Consider the following 24,090-nt stretch of genomic DNA (forward strand, 5'->3'; position numbering starts at 1 on the left):
TCAGAATGGTGGACTGGGGACTTCCCCTGATAGTTCAATGGGTAAGACTTCATGCTCTCAATAAAAGGGGCCCCAGGTTCAATTCCTGGTCAGGGAACTAGATCCCACAGGCTACAAATAAGACCGCGCCCAACCTACACAAATAAACATTGAAAAAAAAGAATGGTGGGCTGGTCCCCAGGATAGACCAATCACATTATTAGAGGATTGGAATTTTCCACTTCCAGAGATGGGAGGGGTCTGGAGGCTGAGTTCAATCAGGTGACCAGTGATTTCATCTATCTTGCCTTTAGTGATGAAACCTCAATAATAACTCTGGCACTTAGGCTAGAGGGAGCTTCTGGATTGGTGAGCCTATCGTGTGCCTGGAGCATGACACACCCTGACTCCACAGGGAGAAGGCACCAAAGCTGTGTGTTGTCCTTCAGGCTGCATCCTGTGTGTCTCTTCATTTGGCTGTTCCTGGTCTCTATCCTTTACAATCAAGCAGTGGTTGTTAGGACTTTCCTGAGTTCTGTGGGTCATTCTGTGCTGTGCTATGCTAAGTCCCTTCAGTCATGTCCAACTCTTTGTAACCCTAGGGACTGTAGCCTGCCAGGCTCCTGTGTCCTTGGGATTCTCCAGGCAAGAATTCTGGAGTGGGTTGCCATGCCCTCCTCCAGGGGATCTTCCCAAACCAAGGATAGAACCCATGTTTCCTGCGGCTCCTGAATTGCAGCTGGATTCTTTACCGCTGAGCCACTGGGGAAGCCTGTGGGTCATTCTAGTGAAAAACCTAAGAGAGTCATGGGAAACCCTAAATTTGAAGCCAGTTGGTCAGAAGTATGGTTGATCTGGGGACCCCTGACGTGTGGCCAGCAGTTGACGTGAGTGCCATCTTGTTGAGGATTAGTAAGATCTGTTTTTCATGCACAGCAATTAACTTCTGACAACACATGTGTACAAGTTTCTCCTCACACTGACAACCAATCCTCCAACCTATTGGTCTTCAGCTGGGTATCCTACAGTTTAATTCAAGACTCACACTAACGACCTGATCCCACAAGTTAACGGCTCAGCCCCACAACACTGCTCCTCCTCTCCCAACTTCTGCTGCCAGTCACAAGCCCAGTTTGTCACCATGCTTCTGACCAACCAGCTATGAATGGAAGATTCCCACAATTCCCTCCTCGTATTTGATAATTTGCTATATTGGCTCACAGAACTCAGAGAAACACTTTACTCAATTTTCCTGGTTTCTCATAAAGGGTGTTATAAAGGATACAGTTAATTGATCAGCCAGACTAAGAGGTACACAGGGCAAGGTCTGAATGGGTCCCAAGCACAGGAATGTCTGTCCCTGTGGAGTTCAAGTGCGGCACCTTCCTGACATATGGAAACTCCCTGAAGGTCATAGTTTAGAGGTTTTTATGGATGTGAGTTTGAGCAAACTCTGGAAGATAGTGGAGGACAAAGGAGACTGGAGTGCTGTAGTCCACGGAGTCGCAGAGAGTCAGACTCGACTTAGCGACTGAACAACAACAATGGAGGTTCAATTACACATGCATGATTGATTAAATCATTGTGGCCATTTGCGATAAACTCAGTATCCAGCCCCGCTCCCTTCTCTAGGAGGTGGGCAAAGGGTGAGACTAAAAATTCTAATGCTCTAGTCACCTGGTTGGTTTATCTGGTAACCAGCTATCTAGGGACCCACCAAGAGTCACCTCATTAGTATAAATTAAACTCAGGTGTGGTTGAAAGGAGCTTATATGAGCAACAAAGAATTATCACCACTAACACTCAGGGAATTTTCCAAGGGTCTCAGAAGCTCTTAGGCCAGGAACTAGGACAAAGACCAAATATTTTGTTTCTTATTTTACCACCACGTCACAGGGACTGAGTCTGTTCGTGTTTGGAGGCAGAGGCTAACTCCAGACCTTAGCATCAGAATTGAGTAACTATACCCAGCTGGGGGTGGAACAGAACAGTTACGGTGTAAGACCACCCAAGCCACGGTCAGAGGGTGCCTCACTGCAGTGGCTTCTCTTGTGGAGCACAGGCTCTAGGGTGCTCAGGCTTCAGCAGTTGCAGCGCAAGGGCTCAGCAGTTGCTTCAGGGCTCTAGAGCACAGGCTTAATAGTCGTGGCTCACGGGCTTAGTTGCACTGAGGCATGTGGGATCTTGCTAGACCAGGGATCAAACCCATCTCTCTTGCATTGGCAGGCAGATTCTTCACCACTGAGCCACCAGGGAAGCCCAGGTTTCAGAAGTTTGAAACAGATTTTCCCATAGCAGGTGTATTACACTGGTGATTCCAATCTCAAACTGATCTGCGAAATGTTATTCAATTTATAACAAAGCTGTCCCCTAATCCTATGAACTAAACAGAATCCTTTCAACAAAACTCGATTTTCACTAAGTCAACCAGAGTTGGGTTTTGTCTTGTCATTAATAATCTTGTCTGATTAAAAAAAAAAAAAAACTATAAGAACCTGAATCCTTGAGAATGTATCTCCTTTCCTCCCCTGCCCCACCCCCACACACATATCCTATAGCCACAGCAACAGAAAGGGAATCATTTTTTTCTCTCCTTGAAGCTGCTTTTTTGACCAAGAGACTTCTAGGAAACTAACTTACATATAGGAATCCTCATGCTGTGTAATTACAAGGATGACTAATACTGTTTTCAGCAATAAAAAATAAACGGACTTGGGACTTCCCAGGTGATCCAGTGGCTAAGACTCCCTACTTCCAAAGCAGAGGGCCCAGGTTCCATCCCTGATTGGGGAACTAGATCCCACATGCCTCAGCTGAGAGCTCATATGCTGCAACTAAAGACCCCGCACGCAGCTATGAAGATGCCCCTCGAGCCGCAACTAAGACCCGGTGCGGTCAAATAAACACATGGACTGTGCTGTGCTAAGTTGCTTCAGCCATGTCCGATTCTTTGGGACTCCATGGACTTTAGCCTGCCCAGGCTCCTCTGTCCATAGAATTCTCCAGGCAAGAATACTAGAGTGGGTTGCCATGCCCTCCTCTAGGGGATCTTCCCGACCCAGGGATCGAATCTGTGTCTCTTATGTTTCCTGCATTGGCAGGCAGGTTCTTTATCACTGGTGCCACCTGGGAAGCCAAATAAATACACAAATAAAAATAAATATTAAAAGAAAAAAAAATAGACTCAGCCAGCTACTCCAAATCTTTGTGGACTCCTTTGCTGCTCAACCTCACCATGGACTCCTCTGGTTTGCAAATACTGGGGATATCCTGATGCTGCTTGGCTGGGTAAATGTCGTCATGTCCTGCACCCAGCCCCTGTGGAAGGTAAACGTTTTCATCAGCAATGGCCTTGTGGTGGCCCAGGTGGTGTGGGAGGGGCTTTGGATGTTCTAAGTGGATGCAGTGCAAGGTGTACAACTTGCTGCTGGCGCTGCCCCAGGACCTGCAGGCTACCCGAACCTTCTGCATCATCTCTCTACCTGTGGTCCCGCTCGGCCTGCTGGTCTACCTCGTGGGAGCCAAGTGCACCCCCTGCATGGAGGACAAGGATTCCAAGGCTTGTCTGGTGCTCATCTTCCAGATCATCTTTGTCATCTCAGTGGTCCTGACCCTGATCACCGGGTCCTGGACAGCCCACACCATCATCCGGAACTTCTACAATGCCCTAGTGTCTGAGGCCCAAAAGCGGGAGCTGAGGGCTTCCGTCTACCTGGACTAGGCGACTTCTGGCCTATTGTTGCTCAGTTGGGGGCCACTGTCCTGCACCTGCCCTTCCTGGGGTGGGGGGTCCTAGGGCTCCAGTCATTATATGGCCTGATACTCACCATCAGCCCACACATTTGGAGTCCCTCCAAGTGCCCCACTAAGAATTACATCTAATTTGAGTAGGGAAGTGGGGGTTCCTTTGACAGTGGAGCCCAAACCTTTGAGCTGGAGTCAAGGAGATGGTGATCCATGACAATTTGGGGACTGTTTTTGCTTTTTATTGGGGGTGGGAGGGTGGTGGTTACTTCATTTGATAATCCACGTGGGCTCTGTTACTGGCTTTTTTCAGCTTTGAATGATGGAGCTAAATGCTTCTGAGTTTCTGTATCACTCTCCACCTTGGACAACCCTATCTTAGAGACCAGCCTGGAGCTCCGGGCCCCATGTGAAGGGTGCTTGCTGTCCAGGTGCTCTCATCCTGCCCCCTGCTGATGCTGGCAGCAGGGCCTCCCTAGGTCTGTGGGAACAAGCCTTCCCTTGCTGGTCAAGCCTCTGGAACCCCCAGGGGCTCTTGAGCCTCACAGAGCCTCCAGAAGAGCAGATGACAAGTTACTGAAGACCCACCTGCATCCATGTCTTCTGATCTCTGGCTCCTGCATCCTGAGTCATGTCCCCCTGTGCTAACCCCTAACCCTCCTGTCCCCAGCCCCTGTGTACATCTGCCCTGTCCTGCCTACACTCACCAGTTTTTACTGAATAAAGCATGTTTTGTTAAGTTAAAAAGAAAAAAAAAAAATAGATGGACTTCTGTGGTGGCCCAGTGCTTAAGACTCTGCCTTCCACTGCAAGTGGGCATAGATTCCATCCTTGATTGGGGAACTGAGATCTCGCATTCTACACAACTTTAACTTCTTACAAATGGGTTACTTTTATAAGCATACACGCATAAAAAGAATCAAAATTTCTCCCTCTTCTCCTGACCGGCACAAAATGTATTGATGAGAGAATCCTAAGTCAGACTTTTATACCTGCTGACTGCTTTGTATGCCTTGTTGGTTGAGTAATCTGGCATAATATAGTTTTCTTTTTTACCGTATTTTTCAGTTTTATGGAAGCCTAATTTACAAACCCAGCAGCCATTTTAAGTGCACAGTGCAGTTTTGACATCTGTAACTATGACTACAATCAAGATAGAGTTCCGATCATTCTTCTCAGTCTACACTGCTCACCCAGACCCTGGCAGCCCATGTGATGCTTTGTATACTTCAGAGTGAAATTTCACAGAAATAGAATCATACAGTATGTCCACTTCTGTGTCCGGTTTCTTTCCCTCAGCATAATGTTTTTGATGTTCACCTGTGCTATTGATCGTATCAATAATATATTCCCTTTTATTGCCTAGTAGCTTTCCATTGAGCTTCCCTTGTGACTCAGTTAGTAAAAAATCCACCAGCAATGTGGGAGACCTGGGTTTGATCTCTGGGTTGGGATGATCTGCTAGAAGAGGGCATGGCAACCCACTCCAGTATTCTTGCCTGGAGAATCCCCATGGAGAGGAGCCTGACGGGCTGCAGTCCATGGGGTCACAAAGAGTCAGACACGACTGAGAGACTCAGCAGCAGCACTAGTTTTTCATTACATGGATACACCACAATTTGTGTTGATAGAATTGATTCCAGTTTTTCACTAATAAAGATAAAGCTGCTAGGAACATTCTGTACAAAGCTTTTGGGAGGACCTATGTTGTTTTTTATTAATTTAAAGCTGAAACTCCAGTACTTTGGCCACCTCATGCGAAGAGTTGACTCATTGGAAAAGACTCTGATGCTGGGAAGGATTGGGGGCAGGAGGAGAAGGGGACAACAGAGGATGAGATGGCTGGATGGCATCACTGACTCGATGGACGTGAGTCTCAGTGAACTCTGGGAGTTGGTGATGGACAGGGAGGCCTGGCGTGCTGCGATTCACGGGGTTGCAAAGAGTCGGATACAACTGAGCGACTGAACTGAACTGAACTGAACTGATGTTGTTTTTTATTAATTTTTTTATATTTATTTATTTGGCCACATAGTGTCTTAGTTGCGGCATGTGGGATCTTATTCCCCAACCAGAGATGGAGCCCCAACTGCCTCCTTTCTTTGGGAGCTCAGAGTCTTAGCTACTGGATCACCAGGAAAGTCCAGGGCATATGTTCTTATTTCTCTTGGATTAATACTAAGAAGTGGAACTGTTGGATCATATGGTAAGTCTATGTTTTAATTTTACAAGAAGCTGCCAAACTGTTTTCCCACAATGATTGTACCATTTAACATTCCCCCCAGCAGCACATGAGAGTTCCAGTTGTTCTACATATGCACAACTTGATATAATTATGCTTTGAATAAACAAACGAAAGAATAGCGCACTCCTATCTCCTGGGAACAACTCACTTTCTTCCCCTGCATGCGTGACCCAGAAGTTCCTCTGAATTCAGAGTTTAAAGTGGGAGGCATCATCCAGGGTACCAAGGAATAAAATAGAAATAATGACAAGCTCCAAGTGTCTTATTTTTACTGGCCTGTATCCAGCAGCAGAAGTTTTTAAAAGTTTATCCAACTTTTTATTGCTAACCAAAAGAGGCAGGTAGCGTGGGGTGATTTATAGCAACAGCAGAAAGGGTTTAGGTGAGACTTGTTTACTAGGAGACAATCCGTAAAAGACGATTATGTTCCCCTTCAGTTCAGTTCAATCGCTCAGTCACGTCTGACTCTTTGCGACCCCATGGACTGCAGCCCCGCCAGGCTTCCCTGTCCATCACGAAGTCCCGTGAGCCTTGTTTACTAGGAGCCAATCTGTAAAAGAGGATTAGATCAGTTCCCCTTAGGCAGTATTTCTCCAACTACAGTTGAAGAAACTTCCTCCCACCTCCCACCCACTTGTGCCAGGATCATTTGGGGGCTTGTTGAAGAATTGCAATATTTGATGCCAGACTACCCCTCATCTCTCATACCTGCAAACGCCACCCGGCTTTATAGATGCTGAATTTTGGGGAACAGGACCTGAACTTTTCCCTTCTTGGCTCAGGCAGATGCAGCACTGACCGGAGTGGAATTTTGTTAAAGCCCTCGGGATAGGTATTGCCTTGCTGGTCCTGGCTCTGCCAAACTCAAACTGCTGGATCACATGGTAAGTCTATGTTTTAATTTTACAGGAAACTACCAGACTGTTTTCCCAAAATGATTGTACCAGGATGGGGAAGCAGAGGTCCCTCTCTTCTAGCTAAAGCTGTCTGAGAAGCCAGAATGGACTTCCCCCACCCAAGCACTTGCCTGACTTTCCCAGTTCACAAACACTGTCCTCCTCCCCCATCCTCTACCCCCCTCAGCCTCAGCCCCAGCTCAGGGTTATGGCTTTTCCTAACAGAATGCAGCTTTTCCTTGTGTCTTCAGCAGGCACCCTCGCTCTCCCCTTCCTCCCACACGCACTTGGCAGTAGCTGTCTGGAGTCACATATTCCTGGCCTGGTGCCTCACGCAGACTCCAACACACAGAAGGCACTCAATTCATACTTGCAGGATTATAGCAAGGTGTTCCCGATGGTCATCTCTGATCTGTAGAAGTTGCTGATTTTCTTTATGAGCTGCTTCATATGAAATATTATCATGTAGTTTTGTTTTTGTTTGGCCAAAATCAAATTCGTTTTCACGGAGTTGAATTCCGTTTTACTCTCAGGCATTCCATTTTCCCTTCCTTCAGGTCTTCCCCAGCTTCATCCATTTTCAGGTCCCTGGTCCCATCCTATCTGATGCTTTTTCAGATACACTGAGGGGCAACTCTACCACTGAGCAAGTCCCCAGACACTGTCTCCCTTTCCACCCACCTTCTTCAATACCTCTGGAGCTAAGATAGTTTTGCTTTTTTTTTTCACCACACAGTACAGCATGTGGGATCTTAGTTCCCTAGGGATCAAACCTGTGCCCACTGCAGTAGAAAAATAGAGTGTTAACCTCTGGACTGCCAAGGAGTCCCTCTGTTTGTTTGATTTTCTTGAAGCATAACTGATTTACAATGTTGTGCCAATCTCTGCTGTATAGCAGAGTGACTCAGTTATACATATGTATACATTCTTTGCATTATGGTTTATCCCAGGAGATTGGATATAGTTCTCTGTGCTATGCAATAGAAACTTGTTGTAAATGGGACAATATAGTTTTGATTTGCTTTAATTTGTATTGGGACAAATGCCACAACAAAGTGCAGAAATCTTAAGGGAATAGTGCAGTGAATTTTTCATAACAGCTCTCCTGAGATATAATTCATATATTAATACGATTCACTCAATTAATCTTTTAGTGATATTTAGTATATTCACAGAGTTGTGCAACCGTCACCACAATTAATTTTAGAATATTTTTGCCACCTCAAAAGGAACTTTTGAGGTCATGAGTTGTCACTCTCTGTTTCTCCCTTTTCTCCACTCTGGGCCTGGCAACCACTATTCTATGCTGGACATTCATAGGAATGGAATCAGACAACATGTACGTTGTTGTGGCTGGCTTCTTTCACTTAGCATGATGTTTTAAAGATTTATTTATGTTGTAGCATGGGTCAATACTTCATTTTTTTTTCCTGCTGAATGATATTCTTTTATAATGGATATACCAATTCTGTTTTCCAATCATCAGTCGATGGACATGTGGGTTTGTTATGAGCTGAATTATGTCCTCCAAAAATTAGGGAACTATACTCAAGAACCTATTAACAATGTAAAATGTAATAACATATAAAGAATTTTAGAAAGAACACATTCACTAGTGACTCAGTGATAAAGAATCCACTTGCCAATACAGGAGATGCAGATTTGATCCCTGGGACAGAAGATCCCCTGGAGAAGGAAATGGCAACCCACTCCAGTATTCTTGCCTGGAGAATCCCATGGCCAGAGGAGCCTGGGGGGCTACAGTCCATGGGGTCTCTAAAGAGTCAGCCATGAATGAGCGACCAAACAACAATAAATATATATGTGTATATATATCTATATCTATAACTGAATCACTTTGCTGTACACCTGAAACGAACACAACATTGTTTTTATTTTATTGTTTTATTTCAATAAAATAAAAAATTAACATGTTGAAGTCCTAATTCCAAGCACTTAAAAATGTGACTGTATTTGAAGACAGGGTCTTTAAAGAGGTAATTAAGTAAAATGAGGATGGGCCCTCGTCGTTAGGACGGGCCCTAATCCAACTGACTGGTTTCCTTCGAATAGGAGGAAATAGGGACACAGACACCCAGAGAAAACTATGTTAGATACAGGGAGAAGTCAAGTACAAGCCAGTGAGAGAGGCCTCAGAAGAAACCAACTCTGTTGATACTTTGATCTCTGTCTTCTAGTCTTCAGAATGGTGAGAAAATAAATGTCTATTTAAGGCACATAGTCTATGGTACTTTGCTACCACAGCCCTGAAAGTGAAAGTGTTAGTCACTCAGTCGTGTCCAACTCTTTGCCACTCTATAGACTATAACCCGCCAGTCTCCTCTGTCCATGGGATTCTCCAGGCAAGAATACTGGAGTGGGTAGCCATGCCCTCCTCCAGGGGATCTTTCCCACGCAGGGATCGAACCCAGGTCTCCTGCATTGCAGGCAGATTCTTTACTGTCTGCTGCTGCTGCTGCTGCTGAGTCGCCTCAGTCGTGTCCAGCTCTGTGCAACCCCATAGACAGTAGCCCACCAGGCTTCCCCGTCTCTGGGATTCTCCAGGCAAGAACACTGGAGTGGGTTGCCATTTCCTTCTCTAATGCATGAAAGTGAGAAGTGAAAGTGAAGTCGCTCAGTCGTGTCCAGACTCTTAGCAACCCCGTGGACTGCAGCCTACCAGGCTCCTCCGTCCATGGGATTTTCCAGGCAAGAGTGCTGGAGTGGGGTGCCACTGAGGAAACACCTAGCAAACTAATAAAGGGTTGTCTCTGCCTGTTGGCTACAATGAATAATGCTGCTATGAACAACATTTGGGATTTTGTTTGGTTTTGTTTTTTGTTCTTGGCCCTGCCACATGGCATGTGGGATCTTAGTTCCCCAACCAAGGATGAAACCTGCACCCTCTGCAGTGGACGCGCAGAGTCTTAACCACTGGAACCGCCAGGGAAGTCCCTGAATATTTGTATACAGTTTTTTTGTGTAGACATATGTTCTCATTTTGCTAGGAGAAATTCTACCTAGAAGGGGAATTTACACAATGACTTTTTACATATGTCTACATGCCTGTTACCACCACCCAGATCAAGAAATAGAATATTTCCAGCACCAGTGGGTTCTTTTAGGCTCTTTCCCTATTTAACCCTATTCCCTATTCCTACAGGACAACCAGTTTTCTGACTTCTATCATTGTTTTGTGTTCTCATCACAAAAAAGAAATAATAATTGTGTGAAATGATAGAGGTATTAGCAATTGCTAAGGTGGTAATCATATTGCAATATATGAATGCATCAAATTAACATGTTTTATACCTTAAATTTATACAATATTTTATGTCAATTATAGCTCAGACAAATAAATAAATAAGTTTTACCTATTCCTGTACATCATGTAAATAACTCATTATATACTCTTCAGTGTCTGATTTATTCATGCAATATTTGATTTTATATTTCATATTTCATGCAATATATTCACTCATGTTCTCACATATAGCCTTAGTTTGTTCATTATCATTTCTGCATAGCATCCCAAATAAATTTTGAGCATATCACAATTTATTAACCCATTCTACAGTTGATGAACATTTGGTTTGCTTCTATTTTGGGGAAGAATGAATTTCTAGTTCTTTGATTAGATATGACATTCATTTCAGTTAGATGTACACCCAAGCATGGAATTCCTGGGCAAGGCTATAGGGTATGCATATATTGGTTATTAAAAGTTCCAGCCATCCATGTATTCATAAATATCTCCACTTCTCATGAGTTGGTGATTCTCAAGTATTTATGGTTAGCCTTTGCTTCCCCACCCCCCCCCCCCCCCCCCCCCCCCCTCCCCCACCCCCCCCCCCCCCCCCCCACTAACCTCTTAATTTCCACCGATGAGTTTTGGGTTCTGTCTTCTTCTATCTCTCAATGACCCCAGGAGCTGGCCCATTAGTTGGTCACCAGGTACTTAGACAATTGACAAGCTGGGAAGGGGAAATAAGGCCTTTGGCAGGGAGTAAAGGGGGAGGTTGGCATTTGGAATGACTTTTTTCCCCTTTGGCCATGCCACGGGGCTTGTGGGATCTTAGTTCCCTAACCAGGGATTGAACCTGGGCCCTTGGCAGTGAAAGCCCAGGGTCTTAACCACTGGACTACCCGGGAATTCCCAGGAGGTTGGTATTAGGGAGTCTTCCTAGTGTCTGCTATAGGAAGGGCACTCATACACACCAACCCCGTCAGCGAAGGTAGAACTTTCAGGGCAGCCTTTAAAAAATCCTTTTTGTTTGATACTTTCCACATATTCACAGGTATATTCATCTGTTACGGAAGAAACACTTGTGAAAGCACTGCTAGAAAACAGTTTCCTAGTCAAGGTGCCAGGCCCTGAAACTTGCTATTGGTATGCCCTTCAGGCTCTGAAATGTTTACATTATTCTGTCAATTCTGAAGCAGGTGGCTAGGAAACTCAGCTGACTTCTGGGGGCTCATACATATTCATAAGGAGAATGGAGATTGGACCTGAGTCCCCAGGGCATGCTGGAAAATTGTCCAGAGCTCCCCGTTACTAGGCAGAGTTCCCCGTTACTAGGCAGAGTTCCCAGAGGCTGCTGCTCTCTGCCCTCTGGCTTCCTCATCCCTTAGATGCTTGCACAGAGCCCTTCTAGATCCAGAGAAGGAGACACCAGGCTCACTTGCGTCATAACCTGATTTTCCAGAAAAACTCTCAGCTGTCTTGGCACCACGCTGCCGAAGAAAGTACTTCCTGTTTCCCAGGGGGAAGAACCTTAGTGCATAATCATTGTTTTTCAAAGGGTGGTTTGCTGGCTGGCAGAATTAGTGTGGGGTGGGGGGGAGGATTGCTCATTAAGATGCATTTTCAGGCCCACTTCACACCTACTAGATAAATGGGTAAATATATATATTTTTTGACTGCGCTGGGTCTTAGTTGCAGAATGTGGGATCTAGTTCCCTGGCCAGGGATCGAACCTGGGCTCCCTGCATTGGGAGCACAGAGACTTAGCCACCGGACTACCAGAGAAGTCCCAATGGGTAAATATTTCTGCGGCAGTCCCAGAATGTTCATTTTAGAAGTTGGTGGGTGATTCTTGTGTACAATAAACTTAGAGAACCAAGTTCAATTACAGGAAAATTAAAAACATAGATACATTCTTGAAACTATATGCAGTCCCAAGCACCTGCTCCCACCAGCTTGAAGATCTTGCAGTTCTACCCACCTTCTCTTGTCCCTGCTAGGACTTTGAAAGCACTGTTTCTGTCTGCTATGACTTGTCAGGCTTTCCTTATCCTTCAAGACTTGGCTTTGACCTCACGTATTGCAACAAGCCTTTCAAGAACTCTGGGTAAGGTACCCCTCCTCTGGCCCCCACTGCCTCCTGTGGTCACCAATCAGGGCCCCTAGAGAGCTACAGTATTGTTGCCTGAGGAGGTGCCTGTCTATCCTCTTAAACTGAACCAGCTGCTCCAAGGCTGGGCTGACATTTTTTCATGGGCATGTCTGGCACCTAGCATATATACTGCCCAGTAGGCACTATATAAATATTGATTAAAGGGAAGAATTATCTATTATAATTTGTGCTTTTTTGTGCTTATTAAAAAAAAAACCTTGCTTACCCCATGGTAACAAAGATATTCTATGTTTTCTTCTAGAAGTCTTATTGGTTTACTTTTTACATTTCAGTCTGTGACCCATCTTGAATTAGTATTTCTGTATGGTCTGAGGTTGGGGTAAAGGGCTTTTTGTTTCTTTGCCACACTTTGGCATGAAGTATCTTAGTTCCCCAACCAGGGATTGAACCCTAGCACCCTGCAGTGGAAACGCAGAGTCCCAACACTGGACTGCCAGGAAAGTCCCATAGGTTTTTTATTTGTTTGTTTTTAAGGTATATCCTTTTGCTTCATTTACTGTGGAGCGGGGACTTCATTCTTCCATTGAACTGGACTTGGGCCTTTGTCATAAATCCAAGGACATACAGGCAGCTGTATCTGGACTCTCTGTCCTACTTATCTATTTGTCTGTCTTAGGCCAATAGCACACTGTCTTAAGACTGTGGCTTTATGGTATGTCTTGAAATCTCATCATGTAAGTCCTGCTACTCTGTTTCTCTTTTTTGAGATTTATTTGGCCACTATAGGTTATTTGCATATAGATTTTAGAATCAGTTTGTGCATTTCTCAGTTTGTGAGCTTTAATCTCTTTTACGCTTTATCTTCATCAGAGACCTGACCACACAGCAGCACTACTTCCCAGAAGCTCCTTTTTTCTAAACCAGAGACTGCCTTCTTGGCACCTAGCAGCCATTTGCAGCTGACAAAAGCTCTTCCCAGAGTTCAGCAACCCAGAGGCTGTATAGATAAAGTTCAGACTCAGAACACAGATTCCAGTCAGCTCCGCAGAGTCCTTATTTGTGGCCCCAGCATTGACCTGCCCTTGAAAGGATCCTGCAGACTGTCCCATGACTAGACAGAAATGCATGTGGAAATGTAATATATGATAAAGATGGCATTGTGTGCTTTGTGAAAAAGATGGATTATTCAATAAATAGGGTTTGGAGCAATAGGAAAAGATAAAATTGGAACCCTACCTCATTATTCATGCTGAGTAAAATTCCAAACAAGTCAAAGATTCAAATGTTAAAAACAAAACCATCAGATTACTAGAATTCCTAAAGCAATTGAAAAATAATACAGCAGTGGGGAAAAGACTGCAAAAACCAAAACACTTCTTCACAGCAAACCACCCCCTTCCCATATCCCAGAAGTTAAAAGGAGAACAAAGGCTTTCCCTGGTGGCTCAGTGGTAAAGAATCCTCCTGCTAATGTAGGAAGCATAGGTTCTATCCCTGGTGTGGGAAAATCCCACATGTTGTCGGGCAACTAAATCCCCTAGGCCACAACTATTGAGCCCATGCTCTAGAGCCCTGGAGCGGCAACTACTGAACCGACGTGCTGAAGCCCACACACCCTGGAGTCCATGCTCCATGGGAGAAACCACAGCAATGAGGAGCCCATGCACAGCAACTAGAAAGTCACCCCTCGCTCACCACAACTAGACGAAATCTCACAAGCAACAGAGACCCAGCACAGCCAAAAGTAAATACATTTTAAAAGAAATAAAATTATTTTTAAAAATATGAAAACGTAGAAGGAAGGATACTGGCCAATAGCAGAATGCTGCTTATCTCTGAGGAGCCAGGGAGATGGGGAGATGAAGAAATGTACCTACAATATCAAGTCTGTGCTTGTTAAACGTAACATTTGTCAGACCTGTGTGATATGTATACATGATTATTATTCTATCTTTAGATTTTGAAACATTTCATTATTTTTAAAGTTAGGAAACATAGTTTATAGAGGAATATTATTAAGAGGATGTAAGCGTTCTCAACTTAAACTATATTAATGGCTGCACAACTTGGTAAAATGTAGTAAAACAGCATTGAATTGTGTCTTCAAAATGAGGGAATTTTATGGTGTATAACACCTTAATAAAAAGTTGAGCATAAATATTGCAAAGATATAAGGAATTCTTGGCGATTCAGTGGCTAGGACTCAGTGCCTTCACTGCTGGGGCCCGGGCTCAGTCCCTGGTCCAGGAACTAAGACCTTGCTGTAGCCACGCATTCCGGGAAACAAACTCACTCAGAAGGACAATGCAGATAGTGGAGTGCAGTTTATTACACAGGTGGGCCCAGGACAGAGGATCCCCGACCAGCATTTGTGAAAATCTTTTATATCCCATGTGTACGTGTCTGAACTCACCACCCCAAATTCCTTGAGACTTACATAAACCAAGGAAAATAAATCCCAATAACCCCATCATTCATGTGCTATGTGCTCATGTGGTCAAACAGTCAAATAATTAGCCAATAATCAATAAACCCAAGGTTACACTCCGATAGATAGAGAAAAATTTACGGCCTGTCTGGAGGAAGGGGTGATTAGTGTATGTTTTCTCTTAGGCAATGAATAACCTAGATACGATCTTCAAGGTTCCCCTGTCTGGAGGGGCTCTTATCCTTCTGTTGTTGTTTTCATAGGCACTAAACACAGAGTTCAGAGTCCATTGGAAAGGTGGCCGAGCATGATCAGCATGAACAGGCCTAAGGTGGAGTCCAGGCCCTGTGAATTCCTTCTTCTATCCCACAAGCCCTGTGGGCAAAAAAGAAAAAAAAAAGTTTACAAAGATAACTGGGCTGCACGCGGCCTCTTACTTACACTACTAGGGATTGAACTCACATCTCCTGGAAATTGGGAATGCAGAATCTTAACCACTGGACCACCAGGGAATGTCCTCTGTTTTATTTTTAATTTTTTACAATTAAAATGAGATCTATCCCTTCTAATTTGAAAGCTGCTGTTGCTAAGTCGCTTCAGTCGTGTCCGACTCTGTGCAACCCCATAGATGGCAGCCCACCAGGCTCCCCCGTCCCTGGGATTCTCCAGGCAAGAACACTGTAGTGGGTTGCCATTTCCTTCTCCAATGCATGAAAGTGAAAAGTGAAAGTGAAGTCACTCAGTCGTGTCCGATTCCTAGCGACCCCATGGATTGCAGCCCACCAGGCCCCTCCGTCCATGGGATTTTCCAGGCAAGAGTACTGGAGTGGGTTGCCATTGCCTTCTCCTCTAATTTGAAAGAGGCCTGGGCAATTTAGCATTCATATGCCACCTGGTGGACAGAATTGGAAGTGCTAGAGTGAACAAAGAGGGCACCGCTGGGACTGAAAGCTGAAAGGGGCTCTCAGACCCATTCTCTCTTTTCCTGTTGGGAAAAATGAGGCCCAGGAGTGTATCTTAAATTATTGGCCAAAACAAGACCATAACCCCCAACTCTTAACTCTTGGTTCTGTGTTTTTCTGCCTTGATCTCTGTCTACCTTTAATTCTGTGCCTATTTGGTATTTTTGTCCTTCTTTATACTAAGTATTGCAGGAAATTCCAAGATATTCCTCGTGTGCCACGACTACTGAGCCAGTGAGCCACAGTTACTTAAGCCCACGCACCTAGAGCTTGTGCTCCACCAGAGAAGCCACTGCAATGAGAAGCCCTGGCATTGCAGCTTGAGAGTAGCTCCCACTTTCCACAATCAGAGGAAGACCTAGTGCAGCAACGAAGACCCAGTGCAGCCAAAAATAAAAATAAATACATTTTCAAAAGGTCGAGAAATCCATGAAAAATATGAACTTTGTCACTGTTCTGTTTATTCTGTGGAGGATTAGGATTAGGCATTGGATCAAGGTGGAAAAGAAAAGCAAAGGAAAATTAGAAAAGTTATCCAGTGGAGATGCCCACAACCACTACATCCAAGTAATGCAGAGCCCTGCCCTAAGTCCCCAGCTACCAGCACGACACACTGGTGTGCCTCACGGCTCCTGAGCAAGAGGGTTTCCTACCAGATCAAATCTGCCACCAAATAGGACAGGAATGAAGGGCTTAGCCCCCTGTTCTAAGTCAATATAATGGACACCACCATTGAATGAACATCTGTTGTATACCAAGTATTTTCCCATAACGTCAGCTCTAAGGTACAGAGAGAAGGATAGGCTCTTGGCTCCCTTGGGGGGCAACTCGTTTGTTACCTGAAATGATTCAGGCCAAAGGGTGTGAACGTTGCCGCTCAGGGAGCAGGTAAGGACAGGCCTAGAGATGGGTGACTGCTTCAGTCTTAGGCTTTTGAGGACAGGGAGTGAGAAAAAGAAAAGAAAAAGGCTAATTCATCCTGCTTGTATGCCAAACAGGCTTTCAGGGTGGAGGGAAACATGTTCTACGCAGCATGGTGACTCAAGGACCTGAAGGCCTCTCTTAGGTGGGTCCATAAGACTCCAGCCCTGCCAAGTTCAGGTAGCAGGGTGCCAAGCATCAGCATTCCTCTTGGGCCAGCCCAACAAAGGTAATCTAAGAACATAGCTGAGTAACCACAGTCCTGGTCAGGAGCCTCCTGTGTGCCCCTTTTAAGGTGCTGCGCTTTTCCATTCTGGGAAATTCTTGAAACTCAGGTAACTCAACAGCTCTCTCATTTGTGTCATAGATGAACCCCAGGTCTCCTCCCTTCTCTCCCCTGGGCAAGCCCAAGTCCAGCCCAGTCCTACCTGGCCACAGCACCTAAGAGCAAGCCTGGGATTAGCTTACTGGAGGCTCCTGACCTTCATTCTTGCTGGTTAACACGATTTTGGAAGCATGGAGTTCTCCCTGGGATAGGGTTTAGCAAATAAATGTGTAGAACACCTGTGCACCTGAAACTAATATAATCTTGTAAATCAAGTATGTCTCAATCAAAAAATCTAGGTCACCTGGTTAAATGTGAATTTCAATAAACAGTGAATGTCATTTTAGTGTAAGTATGCCCCAAATATTGTACCATATTTGACTTGACAACTCTACCCTGGAGGTATCTGTTTATTCATTTATCCTGAGCATATTCTAGAATAGCAATTGGCAAATGTTTTCTGTAAAGGGTCAGAGAGTAAATATTTTAACCTTCTGGGCCACAAGGTCTCTGTTGCAACTACTCAATTCTGCTGTCGTAGCACAAAAGCAACCACAGACAATGCATAAATGAATAGTTGGGTTCAATAAAATTTTACTTATAGACACTGACCTTTGAACTTTATACAACTTTCATGTTGTGAAATATTATTCTTCTTTTGATTATTTTTCCCCATTTAAAAATGTAACAATCATTCTTGGCTCACAAACTGTACAAAAACAGTAGTAAGGTAGATTTGGCCTATAGGTCATAATTTGCCTGCTTCTGATCTAAAACAGGATAAAACTTTTGTCTGAATCCAAATCACAAGAGGATTTGTAAAGATACAAATTGCCGACCCTGCTCCCAGAGCATTTGATCCAGTATGTCTGGAGCAGTGCCTAATAATGTTTCTAAGTTCCCAGGTGATGCTCAAACCCGTGTCCTCTGGAGTGGAATGGCCAGGGAGGTCCCCATCTAGCATATTTTAAACTCTCCTCAGCTTTAGGAACTATTTTCTATGAGGATCACAGATCATATCTTCATTTGAGGGACTCCCTCTCCCCAGCCATCCCCATTCTCCATAAGAATTTTTCTGTGTAATTGCTTCTGGAATTTTCTCTTTCAGCTAGAACTCAGGACAGAATTGGGATGAGAGTTTCTAGTGCATTTGATTTTTAAAAAGTAGTCACTCCCCACTTCCCAACCCCCGCCCCCCACAAGTGCATTTAGGGACCTTCGTGGTGGTCCAGAGGGTAAGACTGTGCTTTTACTGCAGGGGGTTTTATCTCTGGTTGGGAAAATAAGATCCCAAGTCCTGCAGGGTGTGGCAGAAAATTTTAAAAAACAAACAATAAAAGCATTCTAAAATCTTTGATTTTGGAATAATTTTAGACTCACAAAGGGGGTGAAAAGAGGATTAAGTTTTCATATACCCCTCAACCACTTAACATCTTGCATTACCATGGTACATTTATCAAAATGAGATACCAACATTAGCACAATACTATTAACTGAACTCTAGACTTTATTTGAATTTCAATTCTTTTTCCACTGATGCCCTTTGTTCTGTTCCAGGATCCCAAGGAAGATATCACATTATGTTTGGTTGTCGTGTCTCCTTAAGCATTGCTGGTCTGTAACGGCTTCTCAGTTTCCTTATTTTTCATGACCTTGACAGTCCTGAAGCCTACCGGTCAGGCATTTTGTAGAATGTCACTCAGTATGATTTGTTTGATGTTTTCTTTGTAACTAGTCTGAGTTTATGGGTCTTCCAGAAAAAAATACTACAGAAGGGAAGTTTCTTTCTCATCACCTTAAACTGTTAATGTTAACTTTGATCCCTAGGATGCTTCTTAGTAGGCTGAGCACCGAGGAAGGGGTGAAGGGACCCCGAACTTTTCTGGCACGTTTCTACTTGTCGCTCAGCACCCCTTTTCCCCTACTGTCCCCGGGGTCACCCTCCCACAAGAGTTTCCGGTTCCTCGACAGTGAATCAAAGACAAGTCTAACTGGTCCTTCAGCACAGAGGAGAAACAAGATGAGCAGGAGCAGCCGAGCCCTGTCTTTAACCAAGTTTCCCCCCCACCCCTCCCCTCACTTTTCACCAGCAAAAGGGAGGAAAAGGAGCCACTGAAGTGACACACCTGCGGGGCGGGGGGTCGGGGATGCGGTTTGGGTGTCTGTGTTTTCCGCGCCGGCGCGTTCTGTCACAACCCCGCGACCATCGCGATAGAAGAGCGAGATCGGCGCTGGCCCTTTAACAGCCCCTTCCCGGGGGCCTGCCCCGCGCGTGCGCACTGCGGTCCTGCGCTTGTCATCATGGCGACGCGGGGCCATGTGCAGGACCCTAACGACAGGCGCCTCCGACCCATTTACGGTGAGTGCCTGGGGCCAGTCTGGTCGCCAGCCGAATGCGCCGAGGGCTTCCGAAGCCGGGGCGAAGGTCCGGGAGGGGCACTGAGGGGCCAGGAGCCGAGCCGGCGGGCACAGGGGGCGGGCCGCGCGGGCCTCTAGGCCGCAGCCACGGGCCTCGCGTAAGCGCCGGCCTGGCTTTCCCGAGCCCTGAGTTGGTAGCGGCGCGGCCAGGGCGGCCGCAGGTCTGCAGAGCCGGCCTGACAGGCAGGCCCTGTGAGACACTACTCTCGCCGGGACCTGCGCTACCCGCAGGCTGCGTTGTCTATCCGCAGGTGGAAGCTGGCTCCGGCATGAGGGTGGGACACCCTTGCGTGAGGGAAAATTTCCTACTAAAGACTTTTTACTTGTGGGAGCGGGGCCTAAAGTGTTGTCTGACTAACTGTGCTTGGCGCACAGGGAGAAACAGAGGGCCAGGGAGGGGAAGGGGCTGACGCAAGGTCAACCCATGTCGAGTCAGGAGCAGGCCCGGATTTGAGGCTCCCAATACAGAGCCCTTTGGTGGAGGAACAGCTGCTCTGGGCACACGTGGGAAGCGGGGGCGGCGGGGCGGGGGGGTCTTGGGTCCAAAATAGCGGTGAAGCGACTGCAATAGCTGGTGTCGAGGGGCATGCAGGGAGGGCTCTTCCTTCTTCTAGCTTCTCTGGTTTTTCCTTTGCAGCCTGCCCTCCGCGTGCTAAGTGGATCCCCTTTCATAACGCTTACCTCAACCCTCAGGCTTTAAGATCTTGGTGGCATTCTGCTCTTCCAGTTGGGAAAAATCACGTATTTGAGTAAGGGAGAAAAACCTCTTCAGTAATCGAGACGTTCTGTAATTGGACGGTGGTCCCGTTTGTATTTCCTTTCCCCTTAGATGCTTGTGTGGTCTTGGTCTAGTTCATAGTTCTAGTTCATAGTGAGGAAGGCTTCAAGGTCAGTGGTTTTTGCAAAAGGAGGCCTCGTGTTTATGGGGTAGATGTTAGTTAAATGGAGGCTTCTCCGCAAAGCTGAGATGATTTAACTTTTTTGGATGGGGGTAACTTTATGTTTCTGGTACAACTGGTAGTGCTTTTTGTAATTTGTATGATGTTTTGCTCTCGAGTCTTATTTGATTCTAGCAACAGCTTTGTTGATAATAATAATAATAATTATTATTTAACAGCAATAATAATGTGGATAGTCTGCTAATTATGTCAGTCACTTTCCTTGCCCTTTTATATTTATTATTGTTTGATCTTCACATTTTCTTCTGGGGTGGGTGGTTTTTCCCAGTCCCCTTCTCCCTTCTTCTCCCTCTCTTCTTTCCACAGATGAGGAAACTGGGGGCTTTATTGATGTGTGATTTGTCTAAGGTCACTCAGCTAACATGAAACTGGTATCTTGTTTACCCTGTGGACTGTCCTAGACTTATTCTTTTAACCACTGTGTTAGAAATCACCTTAGCTTGCGCTGAAGGCACTGATTTGCCAAAGGTCTCAAAGGTGGAGAGTGGTAGATTTCCATTTTCCCAGGGCTGTAAAGTCTTGTGTCCTCCAGTAGACATTTTAAAGGGCAGAGATGAAGTAGACAAGCGTGACTTGAGGGTAAGTACTGAATCCAGAGTTCACAATTGGTAGCTCATTACTGCTTTATAGCAGCTGCTTGCAGACTTTTTTTTTTTAAGATTGAATATTTTTAAGAATCATTGGATTTCTAAAAATTGTTCTTGAGGACCAAAGATTATGTCTTTGGTGCCCCATAAATTGCTTAGAATTAATAATGTTTTGAACTATCCAATAGGAAAGCTAGTCCCTTTAACATTATTAAACATCAGGCTATGTTAACCAGATACGTAGGTCATATTAAAACTGAAGCCAGAATTATGTAGCTTTTCTTATAGTTACATGGGAAGAAGATTAGAAGATACTTTTTTTAGGAGTTCCAAGGCAATTAATATACACTGGCAGAATTAGGGAAAGAACTGCACTTCTGACTTCTGGACCTTGGGACAGCTTCTGCTTTTGTGTTTAAATACCTTAGTGCCCCTAAACCACTATTGTCCCTTGAATTTATCTCATTAGCTGACACATGAACGAGCTAATGCTTGGTGGTACTGACCCGCCAGCCCAAAGTTCAACAACACTCAGCATTGACTGAGTGCTTGTTGGTGTGCTCACTGTCCTGTTCGGGAGGTAAGATTGTTGTGAGCATAGTAGTAAACTGAAGGCCAGGGATGAACTTGCTCAGGGTTGCGGCTAGTGAATTGTGGAGCTGGAATTTGAACGTGGCCATTCTCACTGTAGAGCTCAGCCCTTACTGAGTTTGGATTCTGCAGCCCCACTGCCTTTTGTGCAACATTATTTATATACCCAAGGTTTAGGATTTTACAGCTGTGAGAAACTTTGCCTATGACCTCAGCTTTTGCTGATGCTGTTGAGGGTAGAAGCGGACAGGGTGATTAATTGTGAAATTATGGTAGGTTGAAATTCTGTTTTTGATGTCTCTGTATGTAATAGCTAGTTGTTTAGTCGAATGTTTTTAGAGTGCTTCTCTTTACTCATAAATTGGTAAGTTTGGGTATTGCAGTTTTGGTTTTTGAAAACCATCTTGAGTTTCTCAGAATGCCTACTTTATTGTTGTCTCCTTTCACTAAAATTATTTTCTTGTACTTTGTGGTTCTGAACAGATTTTGTATTCCCATGTGACGTGGTGAGCTCCAGTGCTTGCTTCTACCATTATTATTTTAAAATGTTTTTAGTAGTAAGTAGGTGTGTAGAGTTGGAAGTGATGGTCAGATATGGCACTTAATAAATTTTTATAGGATGCAGGAATTGTAAAATAAAATTAGAGAAGTTTCAAAGAAAAAATACCTCTGTAGTCTTTAGAATACACACATACTTTTATGGCATGAGATCCATTCTAATCTTTGTTACTGAGTTACAGTCTTTTTTTTTTTTTGGTCTACTTATTTTTAAAATTTTATTGGGGTATAGTTGATTTACAGTGTTGTGTTTGTTTCAGGTGTACAGCAGAGTGACTCAGTGATACATGTCTAAATGCTTTTTTAGACTTTTCTCATATAGGCTGTCACAGAATGTTGAGTGGAGTTCCCCGTGCTATACAGTAGTCCTTGTTGGCTACTGACTTGCAGTCTTGCTCTAGCCTGAATCATGTGTAACCTGTTTCCTAGCTGTGTTTCCTGAATGATAATCACTTCTTTGGTGCTTTAGGACATTTCCCTTCCATGTGTGGCCAGACTCCAGGTAATTATTTTGCTATAGTTCGTTATTAAAACTTCCCAAGTCTTCACATGATTATTCTATATATTCTGAACCTTCTGTTGGGCGGTGTTAGCTCAGTGAGTCTTGTCCTGTTTCGCCCCAAGAGTGATAGGGTGTCTTGGTGAGTGAATATTATCTTTTCTTTCTGTAGAAAAGTCACTTGGCACAACCTGTAGTCTTCTGTTCTGAAATCTTGACCTTTTAAAAAGCTCTTAGACTTTGAGATTCTAAAAGCATTTTAAACTTAGAAAGACATGTTAATGCACAGAAAAGTCTTAGAAGCATGCACAGAGTAGAGGGCAGTGGGTGCGTAGGGCAAGATTACAAGACTAATAATTCTTTTCATGTTATACCTGTATGAATCACTTTTTTTTCCACTATGACTATTATTTTTATTATGTAAAAATTAACTGAAAAAAGTCCAATTTGATCACAGGAAGCCATCACTAATCATTGCTTCCTTGAATATCCTATTGTGGTCACTTTGTATGTATGTATCTCTTTCTCCCGCATTGTAAAAGGATAAGTCTGAATACCGTGTGAGAAGTAGGTTTAAAAGGGCCAGATGCAGGATGGAAGGCCATCAGTTCGAAGGCATTATTTGTTTTTAAGTTCAGCCTCACCACCCCCCATCTTGCACTTTAGGTATTTAACAAAGGCTTGTTGATTAAAAGAATGTTTCACCTACAATTTGTGTTCTTGGTAAAAGCAAGACTTGTGTTCTCAAGCATTTAGGATTTTTAAGCAAAGGACATTGTAATTTGAAAATGGAGCTTGTCTTTTTCTAAATTTGGAGCAATATCTTGAGTAGTCTCTGAAGTCCTTGTAGGAAGTGAAAACAGTTACAGGTTGTCAATTTCAGCTACTCTGGAAGGTTTAAAAGCATTTGCAAGGACACCTAATTTAAAGGCTTTCCTTTTTATTTGTGAGACTGATCCCTTTTCTATTGTCAGTATTCGTAAGTATGATTGGACTTATGATTCTTAAGGATGTTGGTCCCAGGGCCTCTCTACAGGGCCAGTAGACAGTAGGCCTGTATGTGTCGGGGCCTACTGCCGTCTGTCTGCACCTGCAGGGAAGGGGAGCTTCTGTTGGCCGTATTACCCAGGAATGGAGCTAGCTCATTCGTTCAGTAGATTTTGATAGTCTTACCAGTGGTTTAACCCAGTGTTTCCCAGATTTCTATCATTCTTTTATCCAATCTGATGATTTTAGCTATATTATAATATCATCTGTACTATTAATTATTTAATATTTTTCTCTAAGTTGACTGTTAAATTTATTTAAAAATAATTTGTATTATTGGGCTTCCCTGGAGGTTCAGTGGTAAATCATCCACCTGCCAGTTCCGGAGACGCAGGTTTAATCCCTGGGTCAGGAAGATCCACTGGAGGAGGAAATGGCAACCCACTCAAGTATTCTTGCTTGGGAAGTCCCGTGGGCAGAGGAGCCTGACAGACTACAGTCCACAGGGTTACAGAAGAGTTGGACATGACTTAGTGACAGGGCTTCCCTGATAGCTCAGTTGGTAAAGAATGTGCCTGCAATGCAGGAAACCCTGGTTCGATTCCTGGGTTGGGAAGATCCCCTGGAGGAGGGA

General features: G+C 44.4%; 1 protein-coding gene and 1 pseudogene across 2 annotated transcripts in view; both read left to right on the plus strand.

The window, feature by feature from the left end:
- Positions 1-355: 355 nt before the first annotated feature.
- On the plus strand, positions 356-3,942 carry LOC133228916 (claudin-6-like; annotated as a pseudogene).
- Positions 3,943-18,999: 15,057 nt separating this feature from the next.
- Positions 19,000-24,090, plus strand: part of NAA25 (N-alpha-acetyltransferase 25, NatB auxiliary subunit) — a 66,187-nt gene continuing 61,096 nt past the window's right edge. Inside the window, exon 1 of one of the 2 annotated variants that reach the window (XM_061385008.1) lies at positions 19,000-19,216. In XM_061385008.1, coding sequence (XP_061240992.1) covers positions 19,159-19,216 — 58 coding nt within the window. In that variant the 5' untranslated portion in view covers positions 19,000-19,158. The remainder of the gene's footprint in view (positions 19,217-24,090) is intronic. The other variant, XM_061385007.1, reaches the window with a different exon arrangement.

This window comes from Bos javanicus, chromosome 17, assembly GCF_032452875.1.
Source record: "Bos javanicus breed banteng chromosome 17, ARS-OSU_banteng_1.0, whole genome shotgun sequence".
NCBI classification, from domain to species: domain Eukaryota; kingdom Metazoa; phylum Chordata; class Mammalia; order Artiodactyla; family Bovidae; genus Bos; species Bos javanicus.